This window comes from Opisthorchis viverrini (assembly GCF_000715545.1).
Source record: "Opisthorchis viverrini unplaced genomic scaffold opera_v5_203, whole genome shotgun sequence".
Taxonomy (NCBI): Eukaryota; Metazoa; Platyhelminthes; class Trematoda; order Opisthorchiida; family Opisthorchiidae; genus Opisthorchis; species Opisthorchis viverrini.
In genome coordinates, this window is record NW_008751859.1 from 273,444 (window position 1) to 300,149 (window position 26,706).

The following is a 26,706-nucleotide window of genomic DNA, read 5'->3' on the forward strand; positions in this document are numbered from 1 at the left end:
TTGTTTACTGTCACTGATCGTCTCCCCTCGCTGTGTCTATCAGGTTAGGGTCTCGTAGCTGACTACTTTTTCACCATACAACTTTCAACCACATTTAGGGTTTTCTCTGCCCTATTAGCTCCGAAAGTGATTTAATTTCGACATGTTTCAAATATCTAGCGACCATGATTTTATTCATCACTGGAGTGACAGAGCTCTCAACGGCTCCGCGAACATTTTGCCGTTCAACATTTGTGACATTCAAATTCATTGTCGCTAGTCTTATAGTCTGCTAAAATGGCATTTCTGGTGGTTGTAAAAACTTCTCCGGTAGTATTCTTACTTCACCATCTATCAACCGTCTGACGAACTGCACCTGTTCTGACTGAACAATTATTTCCCATCTTTAATTCGCCCTTTTCCCAGTTCTCTCCTCCGCAAATCCTTCACGTTGGTCTACTGGTTCGACAGTCCTCAATGCCCTTATCCATATCTCCGCCCGTGACGAGCCGATTAGCTGGCAGTATCAGTTACCATCGGTCCATGGTTACCTCGTCTACCGGTATCGGTCCACTTCGTCGATGCAAAAGCTATTGTCAACCAGAAATTAAGAAACCGTATCGTATGAGGCGTGGACGCCGTTTGTACAATCTCCCGTGGTCGCCAACATTTCTGAAGGATCCCCAGCCCCACGCCGGAGACGCACTCCGGGTAACGGACAACTTTTTTATTTCTGTGAATTTTTGTGCGACTTCTGTGCCATTCGTTTTAACTAAAGGTTGATTTGTACTTTCCTTACACTTGAATTTACTGAAAACTACCCGTAACTGTGCTCTGGATGCTATTTCGTCAGGTCACATCTTCCGGTACAACTGCTTTCCCACCGAATCAGATAGGCTCGCTGTACGTTGAGAAATTCATCTGGGCTCCATCGTCTATCAAGGGCGATTGAACGACATGGCGACAAACTCTTCCCCAGATTTTGAAGACAGCTTATTCACAAAACGATTTCTTCTCCAATTATTATTAAGTCGGAGTGAAAAAGAAGGGCCGTAGGCTGTTCTACGTCCTCTTTCCCAAACTCGACTCGTGAAGTAGATACTTGTTTACCCACCTGCCCTTCACTCTGTATAGTGAGTGAGGAGATGTACCATGGAGACTGCAGTTGTCGCTGTGGATTTACTTAATGCACTTCGGCAGTATCTTCACTTCAGTCGGTTACGAACTTTCACCGGATGAAGCTCCGGAAAATTAGTCTCCTTCTTAATGTGGCGAATTTCAGTCTAGTCCATTCTAGTACTTTAAAAATAGATCACCGGACACAATGCCCAACCCGTCAAAAGGAAACTGAGAATTTAGCACTTGTAGTTCACTATTCACCACTTATTGCAAAAAAATTTTTTGTAATAGGAATTATAGTGGGCCGGAACGTACAAAGGTGGAGTTCATCTCTACCGATGTGCATTTTCAATATTGTCTAATGGTTTCAGGCGTTTGAGATATCTCAGTGGGTAAGGCGCAACTTACCAACCGGAAGGTCCGTGGTTTGAACCCAACCTCTGCGTCTCGACTACTCCTATCTAGGCTTGGGGAATCTGACAGTATCTCAGTCCACGAAAGTCAAGTTCTTCTATAAATGTATCTCAGGCAAATCCTATCCGATCATGTATCCTCATGAACTGTTCGCTCCAGTTCCAAATCAAGTAGGATTCTCAATTCGAGCACAGATCGATTATTCTTATTTTGCGAACGTGGAACACTGATGTCAGTAAGTCAGGCCAGATTCAACCAGTTCCAAACACTGACCTTGCATTTCATCGGCATACATTACGACAAGCTGAAAACTAACCTTCCTATCTTCGCTTTGCTTTGTGATCGAATACCGAGGTGTAATAACCGTCTGATATACCAATATTATGGACCCTTGTGACATCCCGTGTTTATTGCTCATTTTGCGAGAGCCGTGTTTCAAATGGTGCCGAACAACATTATATATATAGTATACATATGTAGTATATATAGTATATATAGTACATATTTATATAGTATAGTATAAATATAACTCAATGCATCATTCGTAATATATGTAATGCAATATAAAGCAGTACATCGTATAATACGCGAAATATACGTATTCGTCTCACGGAATTAGGTATTTGAACTACCCCCTGAACCTGTCTCACGGCAGTCTCTATCGGTAAACCAGCACGTCCACCCTAGAGTTATTTGTTTTGGTTTCAGTGCTACAAAGATTCTTTTTGTTACACTGGATGAACTTTTTTCCATCAGGATTTATTCATACCACGATGCCTAAGAAAGAGAAAGCTCCAGACAGGGCGACGAGTATACGTACTGCGATCAGGTGTGGTGCGGAGCGATCTGAGGTTAAGGTCGACTGTAAAAACATCGAGGTGTTTGTCATAGATGACGAGTATCTCTGTATGTATGGAGGCAACGATACCATATTCTACCCTGGATGAGTGGGTTGGGAGTGGTCGGCCCTACGTAGAAGGTGACCGCAGCCTAATACGGTAGAAATATTTATGAAAGCTATCTGTGCCGTGCTGCTCAAAACTCAGCTGTTGTGTGCACTAGGAGTCAGGGATTTGTACTTCACTCATTGTGACGTCGGCCTAGACCAGTTTCTTTAACATCCATCTCAAAATTGTAATGTAATTGATAGGAACGCGTTTATGATTTCATCTCCCTCGTTCACCGCCTCTTGGAATCGATTTAATGCTTATGTTAGACACTGTACCAAATAATGTGAAGCACTGGTGGCACCAGACCCTGAGTGCTACGGCTCTAGCCGTTTTTCACGGGCCGTTATGATCCCCGTGGGACCTCTGAGCATACACTTTCTGTCGCTTGCAGCGGGGCAACCATCAGAGGGAGAATTTTGAATGATTCAAATATGATTTTCAGTGTTATATGCCGAACCCATAATCATGTGTCTCGAATAATCCTGAGAAACAGCTGTTTCTGTTACCTCGAAAAAGGCAAGTTAAGGTACAGGTATGCTCTAGTTGGCCGAAATCGTACAGCTAACGCCCTTCATTCTATTGGAACTCGGTGCCCACCACAATTCGGGGGGGGGGGGGGATCGAATCCCCACGCTTACTTCTTTTCATTCGTTTTCGGACGGCTATTTTCTGAGACAGGGTTGGTTTTCCTCGGTAACCTTTCAGATGCGCACTTCTCGGGTACGGCCTTCGGCTGCCAGATACGCACATATCGCGACACTATGCCAGCCAGCTCCAGTGACGGACCACGTAGAAACTGATTTTACCCATGTCGCTCTTAACTATCACCTTTAGACTATCACAGATGCCGCACTCATGTTTGGAGAAATTCTACTCGAAATTGTTCAGTAGATAAGGCGAGAACTTACTGACCGGAACGTCCTTGGTTTGAACCCGACCTTTGAATCTTGACTACTCTTGTCTAGGCTTGGGTGACCTGGCATTGTCTCAGTCCTCGTGCTATTTTCTGGTGGCATGGCAGCTAGGTACTGAAAAGGTAATACACCTGAGGTACATGGAGACTGCCTCAAGTTGGGAAGACATACTCATGTTTGAACATAGTGATGACTTTCCATTCTCCCGCTATATCTTGTCCAACCTGTCTTTCCTTTGCTCAGCGTGCCACTTTGCCTCCTTTACCGCGTTCTCCCGAACGTGACGTCGACTGCGGGATGGATTGGCAAAAAGAGGGCTTCAGCTTATCTGTGGATGAGACCCATTCACATATATCCGTAAGTGAGAGAGAAAATGCTGATTAGCATAACTATGGTGCACCTTATCACGTAGCCCTGTGGGTGTCATAGTAACGGTGTCACACGCGGTCAGTCCGACGCCTCCATCATGCAGTTGCGCGTGAATCCTAACTCGCTCCCGGTATCATTTCGATGACACATTCCTTCCTCTCCCATAAACGAGCTAAATTTGTATCACTGAAGCTATCTAACGCTGCGTAGAATTACGACAGGTTAGGTCAAACTATGCCATTTTCATGCTGGAACGCCCGGGGATTTCGTCTCGACAGAGTGCTTCAGGTGAAATAAAAGGTACCCCAAAGTGTTTCGGCGGGAATGAAAGAATGGTTCGATATCAGTTCAAGATGTTTTGAGGTTGGTGCATCTCTCCGAATTAGAACACCTTAACTTAATATAGGGACGTTGTCGCATTCCTCTTGACACATTCGAAGATTGCTGTCACTTCATTTTGAGAATTTTGTCGAGATGTCGTATGAACATGTGGAGACAAGAAAAGATAGACCACCGGTTCTGAAACATCAACCTTTCTCGAGTGACTGAAACACTAAACCGTAGTAATTGAATCTCCAAGCAGCTCCTCCTTGGTCTACAATGACCATGAATATCGCTCAAGCATTCACCACCATTCGTCGTTCAACTTTCACTTGGTAAACATTATCTTTTCCCTACCCGTCACATCTTTCACATACATCCAACATGTGGACTAGATAGTTTTGATGGCCCCCAGTGCAAATATGGGTAGTTTTACATTGGTCGTAGTTAAATTCACACTCTTCTGCATGAAACAATGCTTCCACCTTGCTTGACTTTTCATGCTGCATCCGGTTTTCTATTTAACTTTGCCCAACTGCGAATTTAACGTTTTGTTTTCTTCCAGACCACTACGCCTTCACAGTCTGAATCATCCAACGCTTTCGTTCATCTGGAGGAGTCGCCTCGACTGACTATTTCTCCGTTACGTCACGAGCTGGTCCAGCTTCATCTGCGCTCTGGTGGTGTGTCTGCTGTAACTTCGGCCACGGAACAGCGCTTCGGGTGTGTCTCTTTGTCTAACTGCTGCTTGTTTCAACTGCTGCTCTCAAATCTGCCACGATTTGATTTGGTTCAGTATCCAAGTGTGTTGGCCCGTCATATTTGTTGATCAACAGACTGGATTACAGTTGTCATAGTATGGGTGTGTTGTGACTCCAAATGTTAAAGCTTCAATATCGGTGGTGGGACGGGCCACATCAATGGCTAGAGACATTGTCAGACATGGCCCAGTCGCGCCCTCAATGGCGCTTGTGCTATTGCCTTCAATGCATAGCTCCTTTTCCAACCCCCCAATTGACAGCCCACTGACAGTGCTGGATTTATGCACCAGTTTATCAGCTCCCGCCTGCAATGTGCAGCTACCTACCCCCTCTCCCAAATCATCGGTGAACGAAACTGCGGCAGCTACAACCACTGTACGACGAGTAGGCGGTTATTACAGCCGTCAGTGATGATGATGATGAAAGCCTCCAATATGAGGCCTATAAACCCTACTCAGTGCGCAGCAGAATTCTGGTATTTTGCTGACTCCCGTACTTTGTAGCTCGACAGGACGTTGCATTTTCATCGGCAACAAAGTTTGTTTGACGTTTTGCTGAGCAATATCATCAGCAACTGTAAGAACCGCTTAATTGTCGTCAGTTTTATTGCTCAGGTAATAAGGAAACAACATTTGAAATGTTTCGATCAGTGCTGGAGTCCCGTCCTCTCTGAGAATGGGACGTTTGTCACTTTTTTGGCGATCTCAGGGATCTCTGGTTGGCTTGACTCTTCACATTTAATGTCGTATGATTTTGAAGCTGAACTGTTCTCGAAGTTCCAAGTTTGGATTTCAGTCATTTAGCATTTCAAGAGTTTTCCGGTCGTCTGATCTTCCCCTTTTCACGGTCTTGAAGAGCTTCACATTTTCACTACGTAATAATTACTGTTAATTGCGAAAGTTTCCTGAAGTCATCTGAGCGAGGCAAGATGAACTACGTTCAAGGCGGATTTCTGGTCTGATATCACACCCGACCAGTAAGAGTTGTAGACCTCTTGCCTGAATGAACAGTAGTACGCTGAATTCCCTTCAACCTTTTGCCCACAAAAATCATATCACTGACGTCTTTCGGGTCTAGTATTCAATTTCTTTTGAACACCGAATGTCCCTGAAGTGTCCGTCTAATTAACCAGTCCCTTTCAAATTCGAATGCCCCGAGTGACTGTGAGCGGCCTTGTACGGCAAGCACGATATCAGTGCTGGTAATTTCTCCACCATTTTTCAACTTTTGGCTTCACCAAGGAGTACAACTTTAGGAGAACACCATCCAACAGTAAGCATGTGCGCAGTGAATCACGTTTGATGTTGACCAGTAATATTTGAATCGATCGTCCACGTAGCATGTGATGGAATGAGATATTTTAATTTGATTTTGTGCGGTTTTCTTTTCTACGGCTTATGCTTAGTTATTAGGGCGGGAATTCACTGACCGGATGGTCCGTGGTTCGAACGCGACCCCTGCATCCCGACTTCTCCTGTCTAGGCTTGGGCAACCTGGAAGTAACTCGACCCTCGTGCTTCCTTCAGTTGGCATGGCTTAGGCAGTGAAAGGTCGTTACATCTGAACGATTTTTTCTTTGTTACCACACGCCACAGGCGTAGAGTTTCTCTAAATAGACCGTGTGACTGATCGCTGCGGACTGAGCATTTTTTATGCTTCTATTGCCTTTTCAGCGTAATAGACTGGTACTCCTAAATATCCCATGTTTTGGGCACTGTCGCATGTGTCCCAACACAAGTTTTCCAGTGGAAGTTTTCTCGAGTGATTAGAGGCGCACGGTTTCCTTACAACCTCCCTCAGAGGAGGCCAAAATGTCATACGCTCAGCTCGGTTCTATGCATAAACGAGCGTTCTTGTTCAACATCCAATCCGTATCCCTTGGTTAACGAGAATCAGCCGTATGAACCACGTTTGAACTCCGGACTTGGACTTGGATATCTTACATCGGACTTAACAGCATCGGTCCCGATTTTAGCTGAATGCCCTGACGAGCATTTCAATCTTGACATTTTTACAGCTGTAACACCTTTTCGGTGCCTAGATGCCATTCCGCCCGAAGAAAAAACAGCTTTCTGCATCAAGGCATACGGTGTACTACTCAAGTCATGCTGCTGTAATTCGACTTCATCAGAGGTAGAGTGGATCCTCGGCTAAGCCTTGGGGAGTAGTTTGCTAGTCGTCTCCGGCTTTGATGTGTGGTCCTGATCTTGCTTTCGGTCTTTGTTCGCTGATACGTGTGTTCAACTAATGACCTGTCTGGCCAGTTTACAGTGCATCGCAATCACTATATTTCGAGCGATAGATAAACTTCACTGTTCTCTTGGGGTATCCGGTCGTTTCGTTTATGTAGACAGTCTTCATGTAGCGCCGACTCATGACTTCGATTGGGTATTGTTCTGTTCTGTGGAAAATACGGACTAATGTGTGCCTGTCTGTAGTTTGCGCTGGTTGGGGCGAAAGATTCCTCACGATATCAGCTTAAGTCAGTCTGGTTATTCTTCCGCTGCCTCTGAGAACATAGCTGCGTTACTCGACTGAGTAGAGTTTTTTGACCACTTTTGTCTTCATAGGACGAGGGCCGGTCAAGCCAAGATTTTCTCCGGTCCTATTGCAACAAAGTAATGCAAGGAGTATAACGTTATGTTGTCACGTTAGGTTTAAATGGTGAGTGAAAGGTCACGACGTCGACTGATGAGAATTTATGGGAGAGGCTCAGCGTAATGTCGTTTCAGAATCACGGATGTCATGATGAGGTGATGTCCAATAAATTTTATGTCCTGTCCGACCATAGATGAATCAGAAATGGTTTTCTTGCAGCAGGATACTAGCTGCGGTCCCGCCCATCTGATTACAAAGCGTGTTTTTGCGCATGGATATTGTTTAACATAGGTACGATTCGGATACCTTATAAGTTGAACTTTGCTCACTCTTGGGTGGTATCATATTGCTTATTAGGTAGGTGGCTTACTACAGGTCACTTGGTATTGAGAGATGCAGTCTCATAGCCTACAAGTATTGCGTCATCCTTCAGATATTAAAAAATTCAAGTTTCTGTTCACACTAAAACCGGTGTTTGAGGTATTTTGACGAATTTACCATGAAAGGCCAAGTAATGATTAGTTTGCGCATTTTCGGCGGTCGGTAGCGCCATTCACTTCGGTAGGACTTTTAGGTAATCGTATACATGACCAGATCCCAATCGTTTCTTTTACATCTCACATGCGGTTGTTAAATTCGGCTTTAAGCTGACGAAGTCGGGCTGAGACGTGTTGTTGCTGATGTTGTTAACCTCTGAACTGATGTGCTGCAGTCGACAGATCCTGTTCATGTCAACAACTATCTGGTGCCTAACTGCCATGCCACGAGAAGGAAGCACGAAGACTGGGATACTGCCAGGTTGCCCAAGCCTAGGCAGAGGTCGGGTTCGAACCACGGACCTTCCAGTCAGCAAATTCGCGCTCTACCCACTGATCCATCTTAACCCCAGCGACTATCTGCTATGGTCACAAGCACACAACTCTCAGACGTCAGATAATGAATAGTTGGAAGTATGGTAGGGGACGCTGGAAGATGATTTGGAGCAAAAACAACACACTGGTGGAGTGGCGCGCCTTGACTATCATTCCAGTCCTCAAAAGTGGCACAAGATAGGAAGATCCTTGTATCCTGCCCTGCCTGGGCATTATTTTGCGGATATTGATCAATTGTCGGGAGATGCGCATTCGCGGGAATGAGACCCAGGCCGAGAATGTGCTGACTGTATCCTTACTTTCAGACAGGTCCTTGTATGCCAACTTCTGTGAAAGCCTGAGGGTATGCGGCACCCATTCACTTTTGTTCAAATCCAGTGGTTCAGGAGACGGCTGTTCTCACTATTCCTGTCCAACTTTGTTATTGTCATATTGCTTGAAATTTCAGTACCTGCCCCTGAAACCTCGGGGGTCGAAATGCTCACAAACGTTGAGTATGCGGGCGATGTTCATCTACTTAGTTCAGCTCCTTCAAAAATGCAAGTCGTCCTACATAACCGCTGCAAAGGATTGCAGCGGGGACACAAACAAACTGCAACAAGCTGTCGTATTTTCCTAGCAAGCCCTGGCGGTATTCAACTTATCTTGTAGTGCCAACGCAGATCTCTTGATTATACACCTCATCGTCAACCACCAAAGCCAACTAGCCGGGGAACAACAAAATCCAGAATAATAAGATTGGTAAGAACTAATTTCAGGCGATTTCCGCTTCAAAAACAGGACCACGGTGGTTTTCCGGCAAGGCATGTCTTCAAATCCGACGTCCTCATTCCACCTCCTCCAACTCCCGTCTAGAGGCAATCTAGAGGAATTCCCTGTAGAAATTAACCGTGTGGCATCATTCCCGCACGCAGCCACTGCCATCTCAACAGTATGTCTTGCACCACTAATCGTGGAAGCACGCTTTCTAAAAGATGACCTTGTCTTCCTTCAGCTCTTTAGACCAACTGATATGTGTCGCGTGACAACCAGATTCCTGTCACCCATAGTGCGGAAAAAGCATATTTCGTCGGTTGTGAAAGTCCCCATTGGTTTGCGGCTTTCGAACAATTCAGTAGTCTTCTCGCCTAATGCAGCTTGGTCTGGGATTTCACCGAGTGATGACTGTTCGTCCGTACTCCAGGTGAATGTACTTTCAGTGGATGGCGTCTGAACTTTGTGCCCCGATCATAGGAACCCCGAACCATTGCCTTGGTCCATAAGTTGATACGCTTTTTGATCATAGGAACCCCGAAACATTGTGAAGCTTTGCCTTGGTCCATAAGTTGATACGCTTTTCAAGTGAACTGACGGATAATGGTGGTTTCCTAATCATTGATTGCCCGCAATGTAAAGTGCAAATTTCGCATCAAATCCACAGAAAATCAGCTGCTTACTCCTTTGTAAACAGTCAGGTCACGATCCATCCACTGTACTTTACGCTCTCACGTGGTGCTGTGTGTGGTCATCACTATTGTCGAGCTCAGTGGGCTGGTGCGGAAGCAAAATTTCAACCGTATAAGGTATATACATATACATATATATAACATATGCAACCATATCACCACCAGGGAGAATATCGTGCAACTGAAGCATGGGGCGGCCTGTGTGCAGCACATTCAGTTGTAGAATATCATAAACGAGTGATTCAGTTGAGTCTCGCGTGAAAACCGAGTTGATTTGAAAATGAGCGTACTTCTCGAAAACAGTCCGATTTGGGTTCAAGTAGAACGTAAGGTTGACGGAAATTGCGCCTACCTGATGAGCCCGAAACAGAAGGGCGAAACCGGTTGTGGGCTGTCGACGGATTTCAGCAACCTGTGAGTAGGTTCTTTCAAGAGAAAACAGCCGTTGTTGAGTGTGATTCCGCTCGTCATCTCGTTTCCATCATTCATTTGGGTCAAAAGAATGTGTAATCGGTTGATTCCGATGTTTCTGGTCCTGCTGTTGCAATTATTTCAGATTCCAACCAACAGCTCAACCGAGACTTGAATGTTGATTTTCACCGCATCTCAATTGACAGCTGGTGCTTGCTCCCTAACACACTGATTGTGCTTGTGTAATGTGTGTTACGCTTTATTCGGTGCAGTTTAAAGATCAATTATTACTCCCTTCGTTTCGTTATTTGACGGACTAAACAACCACTATTTGTTCTGTTTAGGATGCACACCGTACGCCCCCCCTCGGTGTTTCTGGGACCCATTGTATTTTGTAACTTGGACTGTGGCGTGTATTTTGATTTTTGTGCAGTTTCTGCATGCAAACGAGCCAACTGAATTAACTGGTTACAGTCACCATCGATAGTTCTGTTGTAACCGAATTTTTCGCAGAGTGAGTGCAAGGGTTTAGTTACCCCTTCTGGATAGGCCACCGTTGCGTCCAAATGAGACGGAAATGGGGCTAATCGACCATCTGAAAACAAGAAGCCGGTGGGTATACGGGTTAGTGTTAGGTGTTTCCGCAAACTGTGTCCAAAAGTCACATCCAACTCAAGGTTTGGAAAGGTTTTTATCCACTGAACTCTGAGGACCGAATTTCGCAGGGTAAATCTGGATGAAATCTAGAGGACTGGGATTCCGAGTTCAGCCAGCAACTAACCCATCGCTGCTTAAAGGACAGGGGGTTACTACGTTACTACGCACACTCCGATCGCCCAACGGTTGACCGTAACCGCCGGCGCATTATCCGATACGGTCGAAATACTTTCAGAACCAAAGAGCCCGGTGCTGCTCAATAGGCACTTGCTGTGCGCAGCCGCATTAGGAATGAAACAGTAATGCCTTATTCCCTGCGCCCTCGGGTTAGGCCAACCCCCTGCAGCCGAGCAGGTCAGACTGTTGAGTGGGTCAGGATCCCCGAACAAAACCCCACATTCTCCCACTGCCTCGTGGGTCAGACTTTTGAGTCAAAGACTAGGGTCAGGATCCCCGAACAAAACCCCACATTCTCCCACTGCCTCGTGGGTCAGACTTTTGAGTCAAAGGCTCAAGGTGGGGTACCTCAACCAAACCCCCTTCCTCGGCCTGGGCAACCTGGAAGTATCATTTGCCCGCGCAGTTCAGCGTCCACCGATGTCCCTCCCCAACACAGTTTATTATGACAAAGACTCGTCTTTCTTGGATGTACGGATGAAGTGAATCGAATTTAAGTTCACGATACTGTTTTCCCTCGCGCGCCTGCGACTTGTTTGCACGTCGAGTGTACCACTTATTCAGTTATTCGATCACTCAACTTGACGATATGCTACTGCTCAAACTTTCGAAATACTACCGCTCACTAGAGGCGAAACTGCATTTTGTACATTTCATACCGCTCCACGTCCTGCATGTACGCTTCCCCTTACTTTTGTTGAACTTCAGACAACAACGAACACCTCCTGATGTGCCTCTATCTTCGATGGAGAAGACTCGTCTCCAGCAGCTCTACTCTCCTGCGCGGCTGAGCGCTGAGGATCTCCAGTGTGAGTCTTTTTATGCTTTTCTCTTGTATTTTTAAATTTCACTCTAATACCGAGAGATTAGGGGGATTGGGTGCCGTTGAAACCATGGCTAAAACTCGTCTGTTCTTGGTTAAAACGGGGCGAAAAATCAGACATCGAATGAATACATTTCGTACTTTTCTTGCTCCCATATAAGGTACTGACCTTCTAGGCCCACGTAATTCCCGAGCGTTGTTCGGCCACTGTAGCCAAAAAGAAAGTTTTTCATATTGAATAACTCACTCATTCGCAAGTGGAGCTGATGTCCGCCTGAAGCTCAAAATGATCCCCCGTTTATGGTGTTCAAGCGCTCAAGTTGCCGGTGTGATCGATTTCGTTCGACGTTTTTTCAATGCTAACAAGAGTCTTACGTCTAGACGGATGTCAAGCTGAGAAGTCCAGGTAGACGTAGAGTGAACGAAAAGACATATCTGAGGACCGAACTCCCGCTTACTAGACAGTTCTCAATTCAGTGAGCTATCAAAGATGCTTGCTCTCCGTCACGCTTAGGCACCTGAACTTCACAGCTGATTCGCCGACCTCTGCCTAATAGAGTCTCTCGTGTTACCCTCACAAATGGCCAAGTGATGATATTGTCCCGATATACAAAGTGCATTGGTGTACTTGGGATTCTCAGTTCAACACATTCCGGACCTCACTCTACTGTCAGGATAGGTATCAACGTCCGGCCTGCTATCGAATTCGTACTGACAGACTGCTGTTATTGTGCTAGGCAGGTGTGTCGTTAGTCAGGTCTTAGTTTTTTTCAATTCCTGAAGGGGAGAAATACTGCTGAACTTTTATTATCCGCCCAACAACACTCCCATGCGAACGTTGGACTGCACATTCTGTTGAAGAATATCATCAGGAAGTGATTCTTTCGAGTTCCTCGTCAGCACCCCATTTCGTGAATGGATTATTCACTGGACATACACTGAAGACCCCGCTTAGGGTGCATGAAGCCTCATCCAACTTGACGGGGCAATTTGAAGTCCAGCTAAGCATGACCCAAAGGTCTCTGTCTACCTGGTGAGCTGAAAACAGGATGAAGCATGTGATAGGCTGTCGGTCAGTTCCAATGCTGCTTATGAAGAACACTTCTCTTGTATTTGCGAGTATCAGTTAGCAAAGTCATTCATACTCAGTTTTTGAAAACAAGTAAATCAACTGCCAACGGTGTAGTAGTAGTGAAAGGAAGAAGGCTTTCGCTGCGGAGTTATATATTAGAAAATGCCAACTGACCACTTACAGAGAAGCAAAACTATCATTTGCATCTTATTCAGAAAAACTGGACATCCATCTTCTCCTGAACGCGTCTTCTTGAACTTTCCTGGATATTCATTGACTCCAATCATTATTTGCTCAGATCCAAGCAAATGCTACAAAGCGACTCCACAAATTCCGCAACAGATCTCCCTTTTTAAGAGACGCAAAGCGAATTTACAAGAACAAAACATACTACTCGCATGCCTCCTAATCAGTAGTATCACTGTTACAGTAGTAGTGTAGTTACTTCTCATAGCTTATGATCCCAGCATCAGATGACGCCACCTTTCCTCGAAGACGAACGAAAACTTCTTCAATGGCACGATGATGTTCCAGTCGGTCAAAAATCCGGTGTAGGTAATCATTTGGAAACACCAAATGTGTCGGAATCCCGAAGTAGAACTTTACTCATGATGAGAATCCTTGGTTGTTGGTCCGTTCGCCGTTGCTGTGGTAACACTGCGGTTTCTCTTTAGGCAAGGCAGTTGAATTTTGTTTAAGTCATCTGCTAACTTTGTTCACAGTGGGATGGTGATTTCGGGCGCTGTCGGTTCTCATTTCATAGTCGAGCAATAAAAGGTCGGCCTCTTGATCGTCGAAGCTTTGGACTGTTTCAGTAACTAGATTCATTTAGGAATCCTCGGTAGTTTCCCCCTGCGCTTTTACCTTGTTGTCCGTGAGGCAGCACTGTCGGTATTCGAACATTGGTGACCGGAAGAATCTGTCCTACTCGGTTTGATTTTGTCTGAGAACTAGAGTTAGTCGAGTGACTTTACTCATACTGTTGCAAAAGTGGACATTCCGCACTACTGGTGCGTTATAACTTCTGCTATCATCGAATTCTGACGGCACTTGTTGTAAGCTCAATGAAAGTGAAAACCTGCAACAGATGAATTGGCACCTCATACCCAATTATTCTATCGGTTCGATTCGCTAGTTTCTCTATCCGTTAGACCAGATGAGCTACTGTGATAGTTATCACCAGTTTAGTCTCTTCAGTTCATCTAAACAGCTCTCAAAAACCACCGCACAATCATGCATTACTGTGACTGGTTGGGAGTCGTGGCTATGCAGGAGTGAATTACGTACTTCTCATCAACCTCTTCTTGTGCCATTGGTGACGATGAGCCAAGATCGCCTTAAGGTTTACCTTTTGCTTATGAAGGCACTTCCGTCCACATTCGCTGATTCGCTCTGTGCATCTCTACGCGCTTGTGCCCATCGGCGCCACTTTCATTCCATTGCGCAGTTACCATTGTTATGACCCAGAAAAGAGCGAGAATGCGCAATGCTAGCTCGGTTTTGGTGTGGTTACCATGGTTGAGATGGTGTTACTGGAGGCGATGGTTACCTTGGTAACCGGGTGATAGTCTAGTTCTTCATTGTATGTGTATAGTTAACTGATTTTCTGCGCGCTCTTCCTTCAGCCGAGACTGCGCGGTCTACCATCCAGTTTGCGTTCTCAGTATGAACTTGCTTTCGTGTGATGTGAGTTAAGACTCGTAGCTGTTGACTGAAAGGTTCATAGTTGGAATCAGCTGTAGCTTTCTAATTGCTTCCGTCTAGGCTTGAACAGTATTGCAGCTTTCGTGTTTTCCGTGCATTGCATAGTAACCAGACCCTGAATGAGTGTCACAGCTGAATGACTCAACCAATCACAAATGAAACACTATTAAACCAAAATCTATCGTGGAGGTTGTGGTCAGGCCCCAAAGCGCTCAGTCTTACGAAGTTTTCTGTTCCCCGGAGTGTGCATGTCGGTTGGGGGACACTTAGTCCTTGGATCGGCAACACTGTCTGACAGATCCTACATGATGGGCCAGTATAAGGACCGGAAACCTAATGTGCTTCGTGTTTCGAAAATCAGTAACATCTCTCACATTTTTCCCTTGAATTCAGTTGTACTTTTTTTTAGGGATTTTTACACTATCTAGTTCAATTCAAAATGAAACCGCTTATCCAGCCGCATTTCAATATTTTTGTTCTTTCTTTCTGACCTGTTACAGATGGGATGAATTTGGCCGACATTGACCCGGCGCACCCATACATGCTTTATCCCACAAGTTCTTCATTTCGTGCCGCAGACACTCCGTTGCGCACTCCTCGTGTCCTTCCACGACATCGTTCGCACACAGGACAGAAGGTGGGGAAAACTGCCTTTATTTTCTAGATAAATGAAGATATTTAGCAACTTACATTACCGTTAATTGATTTTAAGCCCTATTTTGAGCCCCGTATACAGAAACCTCCAGTCGGGACCTCCGTAAAGGAGGATATAGAGGTATAGACTTAACAGACTACTCATAAGGTTGTGAAAACTCTCCGACAGCCCACAAACGGTTTCGCCCTTCTTATTGGGTATAGACAGTCCCCGAAGTTCCATATACCTTATGTTCTCCAAATCGCACGAAATCCGACAATCATAAAGAGTGATTCAGTTGGGTTTTAGGTTTCAGTCTTCCGTGAAAACCGAATCGGTGTCTATCGAGGTTACTCTTGTCTGTAATCTCGACTTTGTGTGCGGTGCCCTGAAGAGAAACTGCCACCTGTGAGAGGCAAAGTGTGCCAAGACCATCCCCATTTGTTGACTACTGGTGATCCTCAACTCTGACCTTCTGGTGGAAAAATATAAATAGCTATATTTGTATATATGTAAGTATATATATATATATATAATACACACTGCATGCAGTAATAAATGTCACCTCTGAAGCAGATCATGGTCGTTCAATTTGATGTTCACAATGACATTCCATCCGCATCGCTTTACTCTCTCGGATTCCGGCCTTCCTCTATCCCTCTGACCAATCTGACTGCTGAGTGCGTTGTGACGTTTCATTTTTGCAGCGAACTCCCTTGTCATCGTCGTTCATATCATGGTAAACATTTGTCATTTCCTGTTAGAGGACGTTTCATCTTTCCGTGTGACACTGAGTGTGCCCTCGTTTACACTTCACTTACATGTGTTTTATGAAATTGTTATTCATAGGACTGGTTCACAATTTAATACTAGCCTGATTGATGGGCCTCTCCTCCGTCTATCGCTTCATAGGTTGCACTATTCTTGTGGTCCCACATCAACGACGCGAACAGAGACCCGCTGTTTCAGTACTCATTCTTGTGTTTTCGGTGATGTTTTGGGAAAAAAGTGCTTGTATGTCTCTGGGCAGCCTAGGGCATTAAACTAGTTCGCATTGCGCAGCAGGTAAAGTGAATGTGGGGCAGTGTTTCACTTCCTGCGTAAGATGATGTGTCAGTCAAGTTGAACGGTTTTTATGTGGTCGATTCTCAGACTTTGCATGATATTTTTTGGAGGGTTGTAACGCTGGTACCAGGCTTTACCGGACATTCGAACATGTAGACTTCACGATGCGAATGGTTCAGTTGCATTTTCGAGTCGTATTCCTCGTCGTTACCACCAGTATGATCAATATTGGCAACAGCAATATTCACACCGCTGTTTCATTGCCGTATAGGCCAAGGACGCTCATATTCAAGAGTGTCCTAAAACCCGAACGAGATTTGACAAAGCCGATTAGTTGGTCTAGTCTGATAAGCCCACACCTCCAAAGACCCGATCGTGAATTCTGGATGAAAACAGCCATATGACTGATTTTTTTTTCTGAGAAAGCTTTTCTTATAACCAACATTGCCCCATCTTACTTTTTCAAACTATCTGCTCTAGGCCACACTTGAGTTGCTTATGCATACTGCTGAGCCATGCGTTATCGTCCCCTCACGCTTTGAGAGGAATCGATACTAATTGATGGGGACCACTCGTAGTGGTGTCCCCGCTTGGGGCAGTTACCATAGTTGTTTCAGCCGATGGAATCAGTTTCATTACGTTGTTTTGTTATGTTGAATGAAGTTTGTCGAAAACCGGCTCTTGATGGATCTCTTTAAATTCAATCACGATTAGCTGCTTCGTTTGAATTACTGATCCGACCGCGTTTACTTCCTAGCGCAACTTTTCGTAGACCCAGGCACATATGACCTTCATTAACCTTCAACTGCACTTTTTCACCGAACTTTCAAACATCCTAATATCAGGAGAATTCGCGGCCGTTTCCTGTGACCGGTTTTCACACGCCCTCATCGCACATTCCTTCTCGCCATCTACATACCACGACTGCGAACCGAATTAGTAACGTACACTTTGGCTCGTCCACCAATTCTGCTACTCCGCTCAGTGTTATTTGCGAACTTCCAGCTCATCTGGCATCATCTGTAAAATTCGCTCAGTCCTCTTTCGAGCCGTGCGCACCACCTCCGTCTCCGGTTGTTCCGACCTGCAGAGAGTACGATGTCCGGACTGTCGGTTTTGACACAGCTGGTTGTACTGCCTTGTCCGTGACTCCTCAACTTTTGGGCACACCGGAATACATTGCTCCCGAACTGCTTAGTTGCCCAGCTGACGGACGGGAATTGTTGATGGAATCCGAGGCGGTCGATTGGTGGGCGTTGGGTATTATATTGTTCGAAATGCTCACTGGTTGTACCCCATTTGCGGACGAATCTCCAGATGCGGTATTTCGAAACATCATCGATATGGGTGAGCTATTCATGTTGTCGATTTTTTTTGCTGCGTTCTGTCGATGAAGGTTTGATAGCGTAGTATAGTCTCTATGGAGAGTTTGGTACTGAGCCCGGCAACGTTCACAACTCAGACTTCTCTCTCTTAAATGCTGGTGCCTTATTGGCAGATGGCGCGACATGCAACAATTCGACGCTCCTAGTGATGTCCTGTGGTTTTCAAATGCGTTATTGTCCAGAAGAAGCAACGAGATCTGTTTTTGTACTCGTTGACGATATGTATGCACATGTAGTGGATCCATCGAAGATGCAGTCTCAAGGAAAGTATCCACAGGAATAATAATAACAATCGTTCAGCTGTTGCACCTTTCGGTGCACAGCTGCCATGCCACCCGGAGGAATCACGGGGGTTGGGATACTGCCAGGTTGTCCAAGCCTAGACAAGAGAAGTCGGGAGGCAGATGTCGGGTTCGAACCAAGGACCTTCCGGTCAGTAAAGGGAGCGAGATGGCCCAAGTGGTTAGAGCGCGAATTTACTGACCGGAAGGTCCGTGGTTCGAATCCGACCTCCGCCACTCGACTTCCCCTGTCTAGGCTTGGGCGACCTGACAGTATCCCAGCCCTCGTGCTTCCTTCGGGTGGCATGGCAGCTAGGCACCGGAAGGGTGCTACAGCTGAATGCTTTCTTTTCTTTCTTTCGGCCAGTAAATTCGCGCTCTAGCCACTGAGTCATCTCACCCGCACAGGAAGTCATTGTTGATTCTCCAGATAAAATCTGCCACGGTGATTTTTTTTTACCACTGTCCAACAGTGGAATTTATTCGACCGGGTCAACTGCTCTCTTTCGATCTTCAGTCGTATACGACTGATTCTCTAACCTATTTATCCGATCAGAAAACAGCATCCACTTTTTGCTCTCTGTCCAAGTGTTATTCCGGGTCATTCGTTTATCTTACGCCCTGTTCCTTTATTTTTTTTGTATGGCCTTGTGTGTGCAGTTTCGTCTTATTGAGGTGAAATAGTGCGTCCAGTAGAAGAACTGTGATTTGTTACGGGTTTCATTGCCGAATAAAGTAGCTGCAATGACCGCGGCTGGAAGCAGAGAAAAACACTCCACTTGCTGACTTTCTAATCTCCCCAACTTAGGAATGGGGAATAAACTTATGGATACTCCCTCCCTGGACAACTTTGCAAGACATCAGTTTTTACATCCCTTCCCTAGGGAACCATCTTAGGACTCGCCAAGAGCTCGAAATGTCTCGGTTGTTAAGGCGCGAGACTAGTGGCCTCAAGGTCCATACACATCTGTATATCTCGACTGCTCGTGTTTAAGCAACTTGGAAGTATCTGAGCCTCGTGCTTTCTGCATGTGATATGGCGCCTAGACACCGAATAGGTGTTTGTTTAAGCAGGAAGTATCTGAGCCTCGTGCTTTCTGCATGTGATATGGCGCCTAGACACCGAATAGGTGTTACAGCTCCAGAATGTTTCCTCCACACGAGTTTCCTAACATCTGGGTGCCAAGTATAAACCCCTATGGACAGTAAGATTTCATTTGCCTCTGCGTGTTCTCCAAATGTCCCCCTGAAAATTGGATAGAATTTTCTCCAAGATTGGGAACCGCTTCGTTAGCCAAACAACCTGTCCATCGTACCTCACAGATAGCAGTTGGATTTCCGTGGGAATTGCACCTCTTACGGAACACCCAGCACGTGTTTCCACATCTCATGAACCTGCTTTCGTCTACGTTTCCGCGCACCACGTTAGCTTTCCTCCGCTTCTTCCAGATATTCCATGGCCATCCACAAACGATGAGCCTCCGTCTGAAGAGTTGTCACAAGCGGCGGTTCAACTAATTTCCGGCCTTTTATCGCGGTCCCCCTCCCAGCGTCTCCTCATGGCCAAACAGCTGCGCTGCTGTGATTTCCTCAGACCGGTTGGGGATTGGAATCGTTTGAACGAATTAGAAATGCCATTTGTTCCCAATCCAGACGATTCAACGGACACGTCGTATTTCCAGGTTAGATCCGTCTTTATAGTTACCTTATTTCACCATATATGGTTCTTTACTGTTTATTTACGGTTCACATGGACCAGTTGGTACCAACAACCTTCTCCGATGATTTTTCCCCGGTTGTTTTACATAGGTGATGGACAGCAAAGAATATTTCGAATATGTGGATACCCGAACGATCATTTGGGGTTCCTGACGTCTCAGTGACCACACCTTTTCATCTTTCTGTCACAAACTGAGTAAATTTCAGATTAGTACCATTTCTTTGAAAGATGCAAAAAAATTAACAAATCCAAGCTTAGCGTGAGGTGTTAAACGCACGTGGATCACGTGTTCATCAAACGTCGTTCATTAATTATGACTACAGTGACCTAATGGCGCCCTGCTTCGCCAACGTAAGGTCGAGTTGAGGAATCCACCCAGATAGTCAGTTTATCATACAGCACGGCCTCTCTAACACCCTCCCCCCTGTTTCGCAGCAAAATCATGTGATGAGAGATAAACCAGTTCAATGTTCTTTCAATACAATGCAGTATAATACTCCATTACAATCCCGAAGTAGCCTAACTGAACCAGGGTGGTGATCATACCACGGAGGGTGATTAGCCCTCAGCACAGTTGTGTGAAGGAAATAGTCCTAAAGAGCAATTAGTCTATCGATGTTTTCATATGATGTCGAATTCGGTTTTTTCAAACAGTGCGTACTGTGCTCTCATATATGAATTCACGTTTCCACTGTTTGGAGATACATCCGTATTATCTAAGTTTCGCCTCTTCATCTCACAAAAATATTTTAATTCAAGCATTATTGTCCACGTGGCAGGAATCGTATAAGTAATATAGAAACGGGTTGCATGTCAAATTGAAGAACGAAAACGTTGGTCGTCAAATGAACGGCAGTCAATGTGGCAGGGGAGAGCTAAATCCAATCTAAGATTCAGAATGGTCATCAGAAACCGTCATCAAAATTGCTCACCTCGCTTGCGAACAATTTGTGGACATCTCATCCGTTCACTATCAGTAGATCGTTGCTCACTTTCCCCTCATCGTTTGCATAGTACAACTAAAACCCATGTTTTATTGTGTCAATACACTATTCCCATCCACTTGAAGTCCTCATAATTTAGATTTTGAAGGTGTTTTTTAATACCGAGAATCAACTCGCTGCGCATCCCTGATTGGGTCTGATCAGGTGAACGTATCAGGATTGGCCGATTTTTCGATTTCGCCTTGTTATCATTTATCGCAACACAATCTGAACCCAGTGGCACTCCACCTGTAGGCTGTGTAGCAGTAACATCCCGTGCGGTCCTAGTTTTACAGGATAGTGGGAAGAGTGGCCAGCACTAGTTGTTCAGGCATAGATAACTTGCAATCCATCACCACTCAGTTTGCAGTTCCAAAAGCCGCTGCTCAGTTTGGAGTGCTTTACCATCAAACTGGCCTCGATAAATCTGTGGCAAATTTCCCTGTTTCGTTGCTGCTACAGAGATTTGTATGTATTAGATGATTATAGACTTCATTATCCAACAGAAACAGTCTACTACGAACCTTCTACTTGTACTATTGTTGTGGATGACAGTTAACGGAAACTTGCAAACCGCTCCTACCTGATGAGCCCAAAGAAGGACGAAACGGGTCGCGGGCTGTCGAGGAGTTTCCAGCAACCTTATGCGTAGTGCATTACGTCTATTGTTATTTTTTCCTTTTTTTCCAGCCTCGGAACGACGCACATGGTATCCAAATGACGTGTAGTGGGATGGATATGAAACGTCAACAGTGAGACCTCATCTCACCGTTTTAACCGATTTGCTTGGGATTTTACCGTTGTGATGTTTCTTATAGGATAAGACCACTTTTTATAAACCTTGTCTCACCTGCATTTCAAATCACCCAAAGAATATTGTCTGCTCTGATTAGTAATGTACATGTACTACTTTTTACCTCCTGATTGTGCCGGTCGGTGTTCGATGTTTACGGTTAGGATTACATTCTGTATTTTTAACACAATGTCTTGCAACCTATTGTGCGAATGCGGGTCTTTAGTATTCAGCGTTTATGGCATATTTATCCTATTTTAGCCCTAGCAGATCGATGAATTGCGCTGCGAATGAAAAACTTTGTAGGCCATGATATCTTCCCGGTGCTTGGATGTCACGCGGCTCGAGGAAAGTACAGATGTTGAGATACTTTCGGATTCCTGGGGTCCAATCGGGGAGGGGGGGGGGGGGGAATCAAAATCTAGTTCCTGGTTAATTTCTACGCACCTTACGCCATCGTTGGGTCTATAAGTCAGTCGGAGAAGACTTCGAGTCCCATTTCTCAATCATGGTTTATAACTTCTAGAAGAAAATATGAATATTTGGTCGCTATTCTCTTTCACTGATGTTCTGACAATGATCCCTACGCCTGAAGTACGCTGCACACTTTAGGGCAGTCTTATGTAGTACTTAGTAGGATGGCATCCGGAAGCCGCCTGAACATTGAGTTACTTTTACCATGGCTCAGTTCAGGTTCCCCATCATGATACATTTGCATGCATCACTCAAAATATGCCGGGGTGAACATTCATCTGGAAACTACACTGATACTTATGTCTAATTGGTATCTAGCTGAAAGTGGTGTACAGTCGCCGTCCCGTGCTTTAGTTGACACCATATTCTAGGTTTCGAGGTCTGTTTCTGTTCTACTCATAGGTGCTGTCCAGAATTTTCACCGAACTTATGAGTAGTATTGGATGTTGACCATACTTTGGTCATTTCTTTGCATGTCCAGGTGACCCGCAGCGTCAGATGTATAGTGTGGGTGATTCCTGTCGCTAGTGATTTTACTGTGGATTCCCTACTGCGAACTGTGCTCCCCCATCAGTTTGACCGGATTATTGTCACCCTGATTGGCGCTTTTTCACCGGTTTTCGTTATTGTCCTAGTTTTGAGCACAGGACGGCGTGTGCGTACAATATGCTTTTCACCCTAAGTAACTAGGCTGCTTAGCACACTTGAAAGCACATCTCTCGGGAAACAGTCTTTCATAATACAACTGAGATAGCTGAAGTGGTTAGAGCGCGAATTTACTGACCGGAAGGCCCGTGGTTTGAACCCGACCTCTTCCTCTCGACTTCTGCTGTCTAAGCTTGGGCAACTTGGCAGTATCCCATCCCTCGTGCTTCCTTCGGCGAGCATGGTGGCTAGGCACTGGAAGGGTATTACAGCTGAACGATTCATTTTTTATTTAATGCAGCTAAAGTTAGACCCGGCCTATTTGGTGCCTTTCTCGGAAGCACACTTCACGTGCACTATGTGGATCAGCACACAAACAGTTTATCATCCTTCGCCATCCACCATCCTGGCAAAGAGTGATGGAGAGTGCTTAGTCCAGTAGAATGACGATTGTAAAAAGAATGCAATAGCTAACCGGAACTGGGGTGCTAGGAGTTTCCTTGCCCATGACAGTTGTGATCACTACTATTCGACCCGGTACTGAGGCCACAACCCCAAGTCTTGTGACAAATAGGCCGTGTGGGGGAGTTGGTTTTCGAATCCCAGTTCCTTTATTTTAATCCTCACTTTTCCTTGCGGTTGTGATGGTAGTTTATACTGTTATCTCACTGGTTTAGTCCGACACGTACATACCACGATGACTGATAGGACAGTGCTGGGTTCCTTCCCTGTCCATTGAGTTCACATTTTTAGCGTAGAGCTCTTTAAAGTAGTTTGTTCTATGGCAGTGAGGTGTCAGTGTCAACAATGCCATTGCCGCTGTCTAGGAATTCGACGATGAGTTGTCCAGCAAGACGGTTTTCTTATTTGGGATTCGAGGTCCCAAACAGGACAAGAAGTGGACCAAACATAGCGATGAAAATCAATCAAAGGGAAATACGACGGGCCTCAAGTGTACAAAATGATAGAAAATGTCTCAAGCTGTCCAGCTCAGTAGTATTCTGTCGATTGGGCATCCAAGAATGGTGGGTTCAAGAACTCCAGCTCTATTTTCTCCAGAGTCTTTTGTGACCAAGGCATATAGTTATTATGAATCAGTTGATAGTCCTCCGAAAGCTTGTTTGTCAGCTTTTCAACAGCCTGTAACATCGCGTCCTCACACATCACCCCCAGTGTACTCAGTTGCATCTTTAGCCGATCGATTTTCAAATCCCGTTCAGTTAGAGTCTCGGAAAACTCCAACTTGAGCTGCTCCAAAGCATCGTCTTTCTCCTTCACCATCTCATTTAACTTTTGCAAAGACTCTTCCAGTTTCTCTATCTTGTTATTCAAACTGCTGACGATCATTTCATTTTGCGTTACCATGAACGCCGTGTGTTGTTGCGTTGTGTGTCTGACTTCCTCCAACTCTTTCGCCGTTTTGATTTTCTCCTGAATCGCTGTCTGCCGGCGGCTTTCCGCAGTTTCCGCCAGAAGTACAGTGCGACTGAGTTGATCACGAAAAGCTCGAACATCTTTCTGTGCCTTTTCTAAGGCTTCTTCAGTTGGATCACTTTTGGATTTTGAGCCACGTCCCTTCTTTTTTGGTCCAACTTTCTTTGACATTCTAAAATGGCAAGATAAAATGTTAGAAGGATATTGCCACAAGGGTTACATTTGGATGTCAGCTTGATGTACACTACTGTCTGGTAGGATTTTGCGCCAGTATGGTTTTCAGAAAATGCTTATGACTATGCAGAATCATCATCAGCTCCTGCATCTTCGTCAGGTCAAGTGCATGCTAAGCTGGCGAATAACGTTTGACTTAGCAGAAGTTTCGAAATCCGTTAGAAAAAAATATATTGTCCGTTTCATTTGCCATCTCAAACGGGCTCTACACTTGTGTGAGGATGCTGTGAGAGATGGCTGTGATTTCTTAAATGTTTCCGGTTACGTTAGGCTTGACGTTGCCGTCACATCAGAACTGATGTTCTGACATCAAATTAAACTGACTGCTGAGCGCTACAACCTCTTTACTACCAACACTTTTCATACACTGGTGACCGACTGAATAAGTGGCTTCTAGTTTCCGGAAAAGGGCTCGGGGATTGTGATTCTGTTTTCAGACGTTAATATTAAGTACGCCGTGTAAAATTCCTGTGTCATACCGGCGCGTGCCGTATAGTAATTCACGTTCAAGTGGCTTTGAAGTTGTTGGTTCAGTTGGTGAATCATGGATTCGAAGATAACGTCGTTCTGGCTCCATGGGAGGAAGTTGTTCATGCGGCATCTTGCGAAATGCTTTTAGCAGTGATGCTAATTGATGTTCACACTTTCGACAAATGCGACGGGACTTCAGGAGCTCCTGGACAAGTGACCCTCGGAATCGAATCCAGCCGACCGGTTATGATCGCAATAAGAGCTCATGTGTTGTGAGTAACTGCGATGAGGAAATTCACATGAAAGGTGTAAGTTCGCGGAAACAACGCTGTTGTTTTCCTCGGAATAGATATCATGGCATCAAGCCGCCGTCAAACTCGTCTGCCGAAGGTGTTCTAATTGCAAGAACCAACTTCATTGAACGCTTGCGTGGGTTGTTAGGTGAATTAAGGTCGGTTTGAAGTAGAGTTCGTAAAGAGTTACTCGGTCCGTATCATCGTCGCCGACGCCAGTGCGTCAGATGTATATACTGGTGCGTAACTGAGAAAATGCCCTGGACCCAAAGCTGTTTGGAGACATTGGGGCCTGGCATGAGCTCATTGACTCTGATCTACCCCTTAGAACCGGTAGTCGAAAGTCGAACAGGATTACTTCGTCCGAATCCATGAAAGTACGTTAGAATCTTTCGAAAATGTGGCCACACAGTTCCTCCTTGGTGGTCATTCATTCAATTTAAATTCATTCCTATCGACTTGACCACCTTATGACTAAAAGATCCTGATGCTAATTTTTATTGGAGTATGTGCACATCCTAAAGTGGAATTTCATCATCTAGCAACGGCATCCACGCCTTTAGTATCTCGTTTCATCCCAGAATCAACAAACATCCACACCGTTCCGGTCCCTCGAACCCATAACATCAGATCACACTCCCAAACAACTAAGAACTGGAGATTTTAGAAAACATCTGCTTCTGACCTCGGGGAAATGTGACCGTGAACGGAGCTGCCTGGTGAAAGCTCATGAATACGAGGTATGGAGACGACTAATTTGACACAAAACTATTGGCACTTGTACATTTGTTGGTTGTGTCCGAATCAAGATGTCAGGTGGGATGACGAAAACCCAGCACTCCGTCCGCGGTGTAGTCAGCCGTGCTTGGAGGAAGACAGTCAAGGTGATGAAACTCAGGAAAAACTCACCACATGTATCCAAACTCTCAAACTACAGAGTTAAGGGACTGTCAGTCTGACCTCTATGTGCTGGCCGACGTGACTATGTGCGTGTCACACGACCAACCGCCAGTGGAGTTCAGCGTACTACGGGAGCAAATAAACCGTCACAACTTGACAAGATCGAGTGTCGGCCTAGCTGGCGACAAACGTATCAACCTTAGTAGACTTATCAAGCTAATCAGCTCGTACATTCACGGAAACTAGCAGAAACGGACAGTAGGATTCACAGGCTTACAAGTACAGGCACATCTGGTTTCGTTGAAGCCGATTGTCGCAACGATGTTCAGACATCCGGTGGTCCAAAGACGATTGACGGGTAACTCGGTGTTGGACACTAGCCATCTGTATGCCACACAGGCTTGCAAACGGGCAATATGTTACGGAGAGGACACGGTGACCCTCGAGTATTCGTTGTCTTTTAAACGAATAATGTTAGCAAAGCGCTGTTGCCCCCTCATTATGGCGAACAAGACGAGGTGTTAGAAGTGGTGGTCTGGATAAAAAAGTGTCTAAACATTTGATCTAAGCGTATGACAGTTGGTTGGTTTTTCTGTAACCATTTCTATTATGAGGTGTTCTGACAATGTCAGGCGTTCCGGCCTTTTATCGACCCTAAAGTAATTTGTTTTGTAAGATAGTTTAGGAGATGTGCAGCCTTCTTACGGTGGCAAGTGCTCAGATTGACTTACGCAATATTTTTGTATCATAATCTTTAGTCTTGGGAAGTGATTTATTTGTCGATAATCTATTTACTCATTTGATAAGG

At 45.2% G+C, this 26,706-nt stretch overlaps 2 protein-coding genes across 2 annotated transcripts in view; one reads left to right on the forward strand and one right to left on the reverse strand.

Annotated features, from left to right (window-relative positions):
• Positions 1–26,706, forward strand: part of T265_08126 (hypothetical protein) — a gene marked incomplete at both ends in the record, with an annotated part of 43,934 nt that overhangs the window by 12,775 nt on the left and 4,453 nt on the right. Inside the window, 8 exons of the mRNA XM_009173839.1 lie at positions 406–690; positions 3,620–3,733; positions 4,632–4,789; positions 11,696–11,796; positions 15,087–15,223; positions 17,131–17,632; positions 19,401–19,633; positions 21,345–21,406. Coding sequence (XP_009172103.1) covers positions 406–690; positions 3,620–3,733; positions 4,632–4,789; positions 11,696–11,796; positions 15,087–15,223; positions 17,131–17,632; positions 19,401–19,633; positions 21,345–21,406 — 1,592 coding nt within the window. The remainder of the gene's footprint in view (positions 1–405; positions 691–3,619; positions 3,734–4,631; positions 4,790–11,695; positions 11,797–15,086; positions 15,224–17,130; positions 17,633–19,400; positions 19,634–21,344; positions 21,407–26,706) is intronic.
• On the reverse strand, positions 23,427–24,835 carry T265_08125 (hypothetical protein; the record flags this gene model as incomplete). The annotated part of the gene is made up of 2 exons (XM_009173838.1): positions 23,427–24,172; positions 24,714–24,835. The coding sequence occupies 2 exons, from the start codon at positions 24,833–24,835 to the stop codon at positions 23,557–23,559; spliced, it is 738 nt and encodes a 245-aa protein (XP_009172102.1).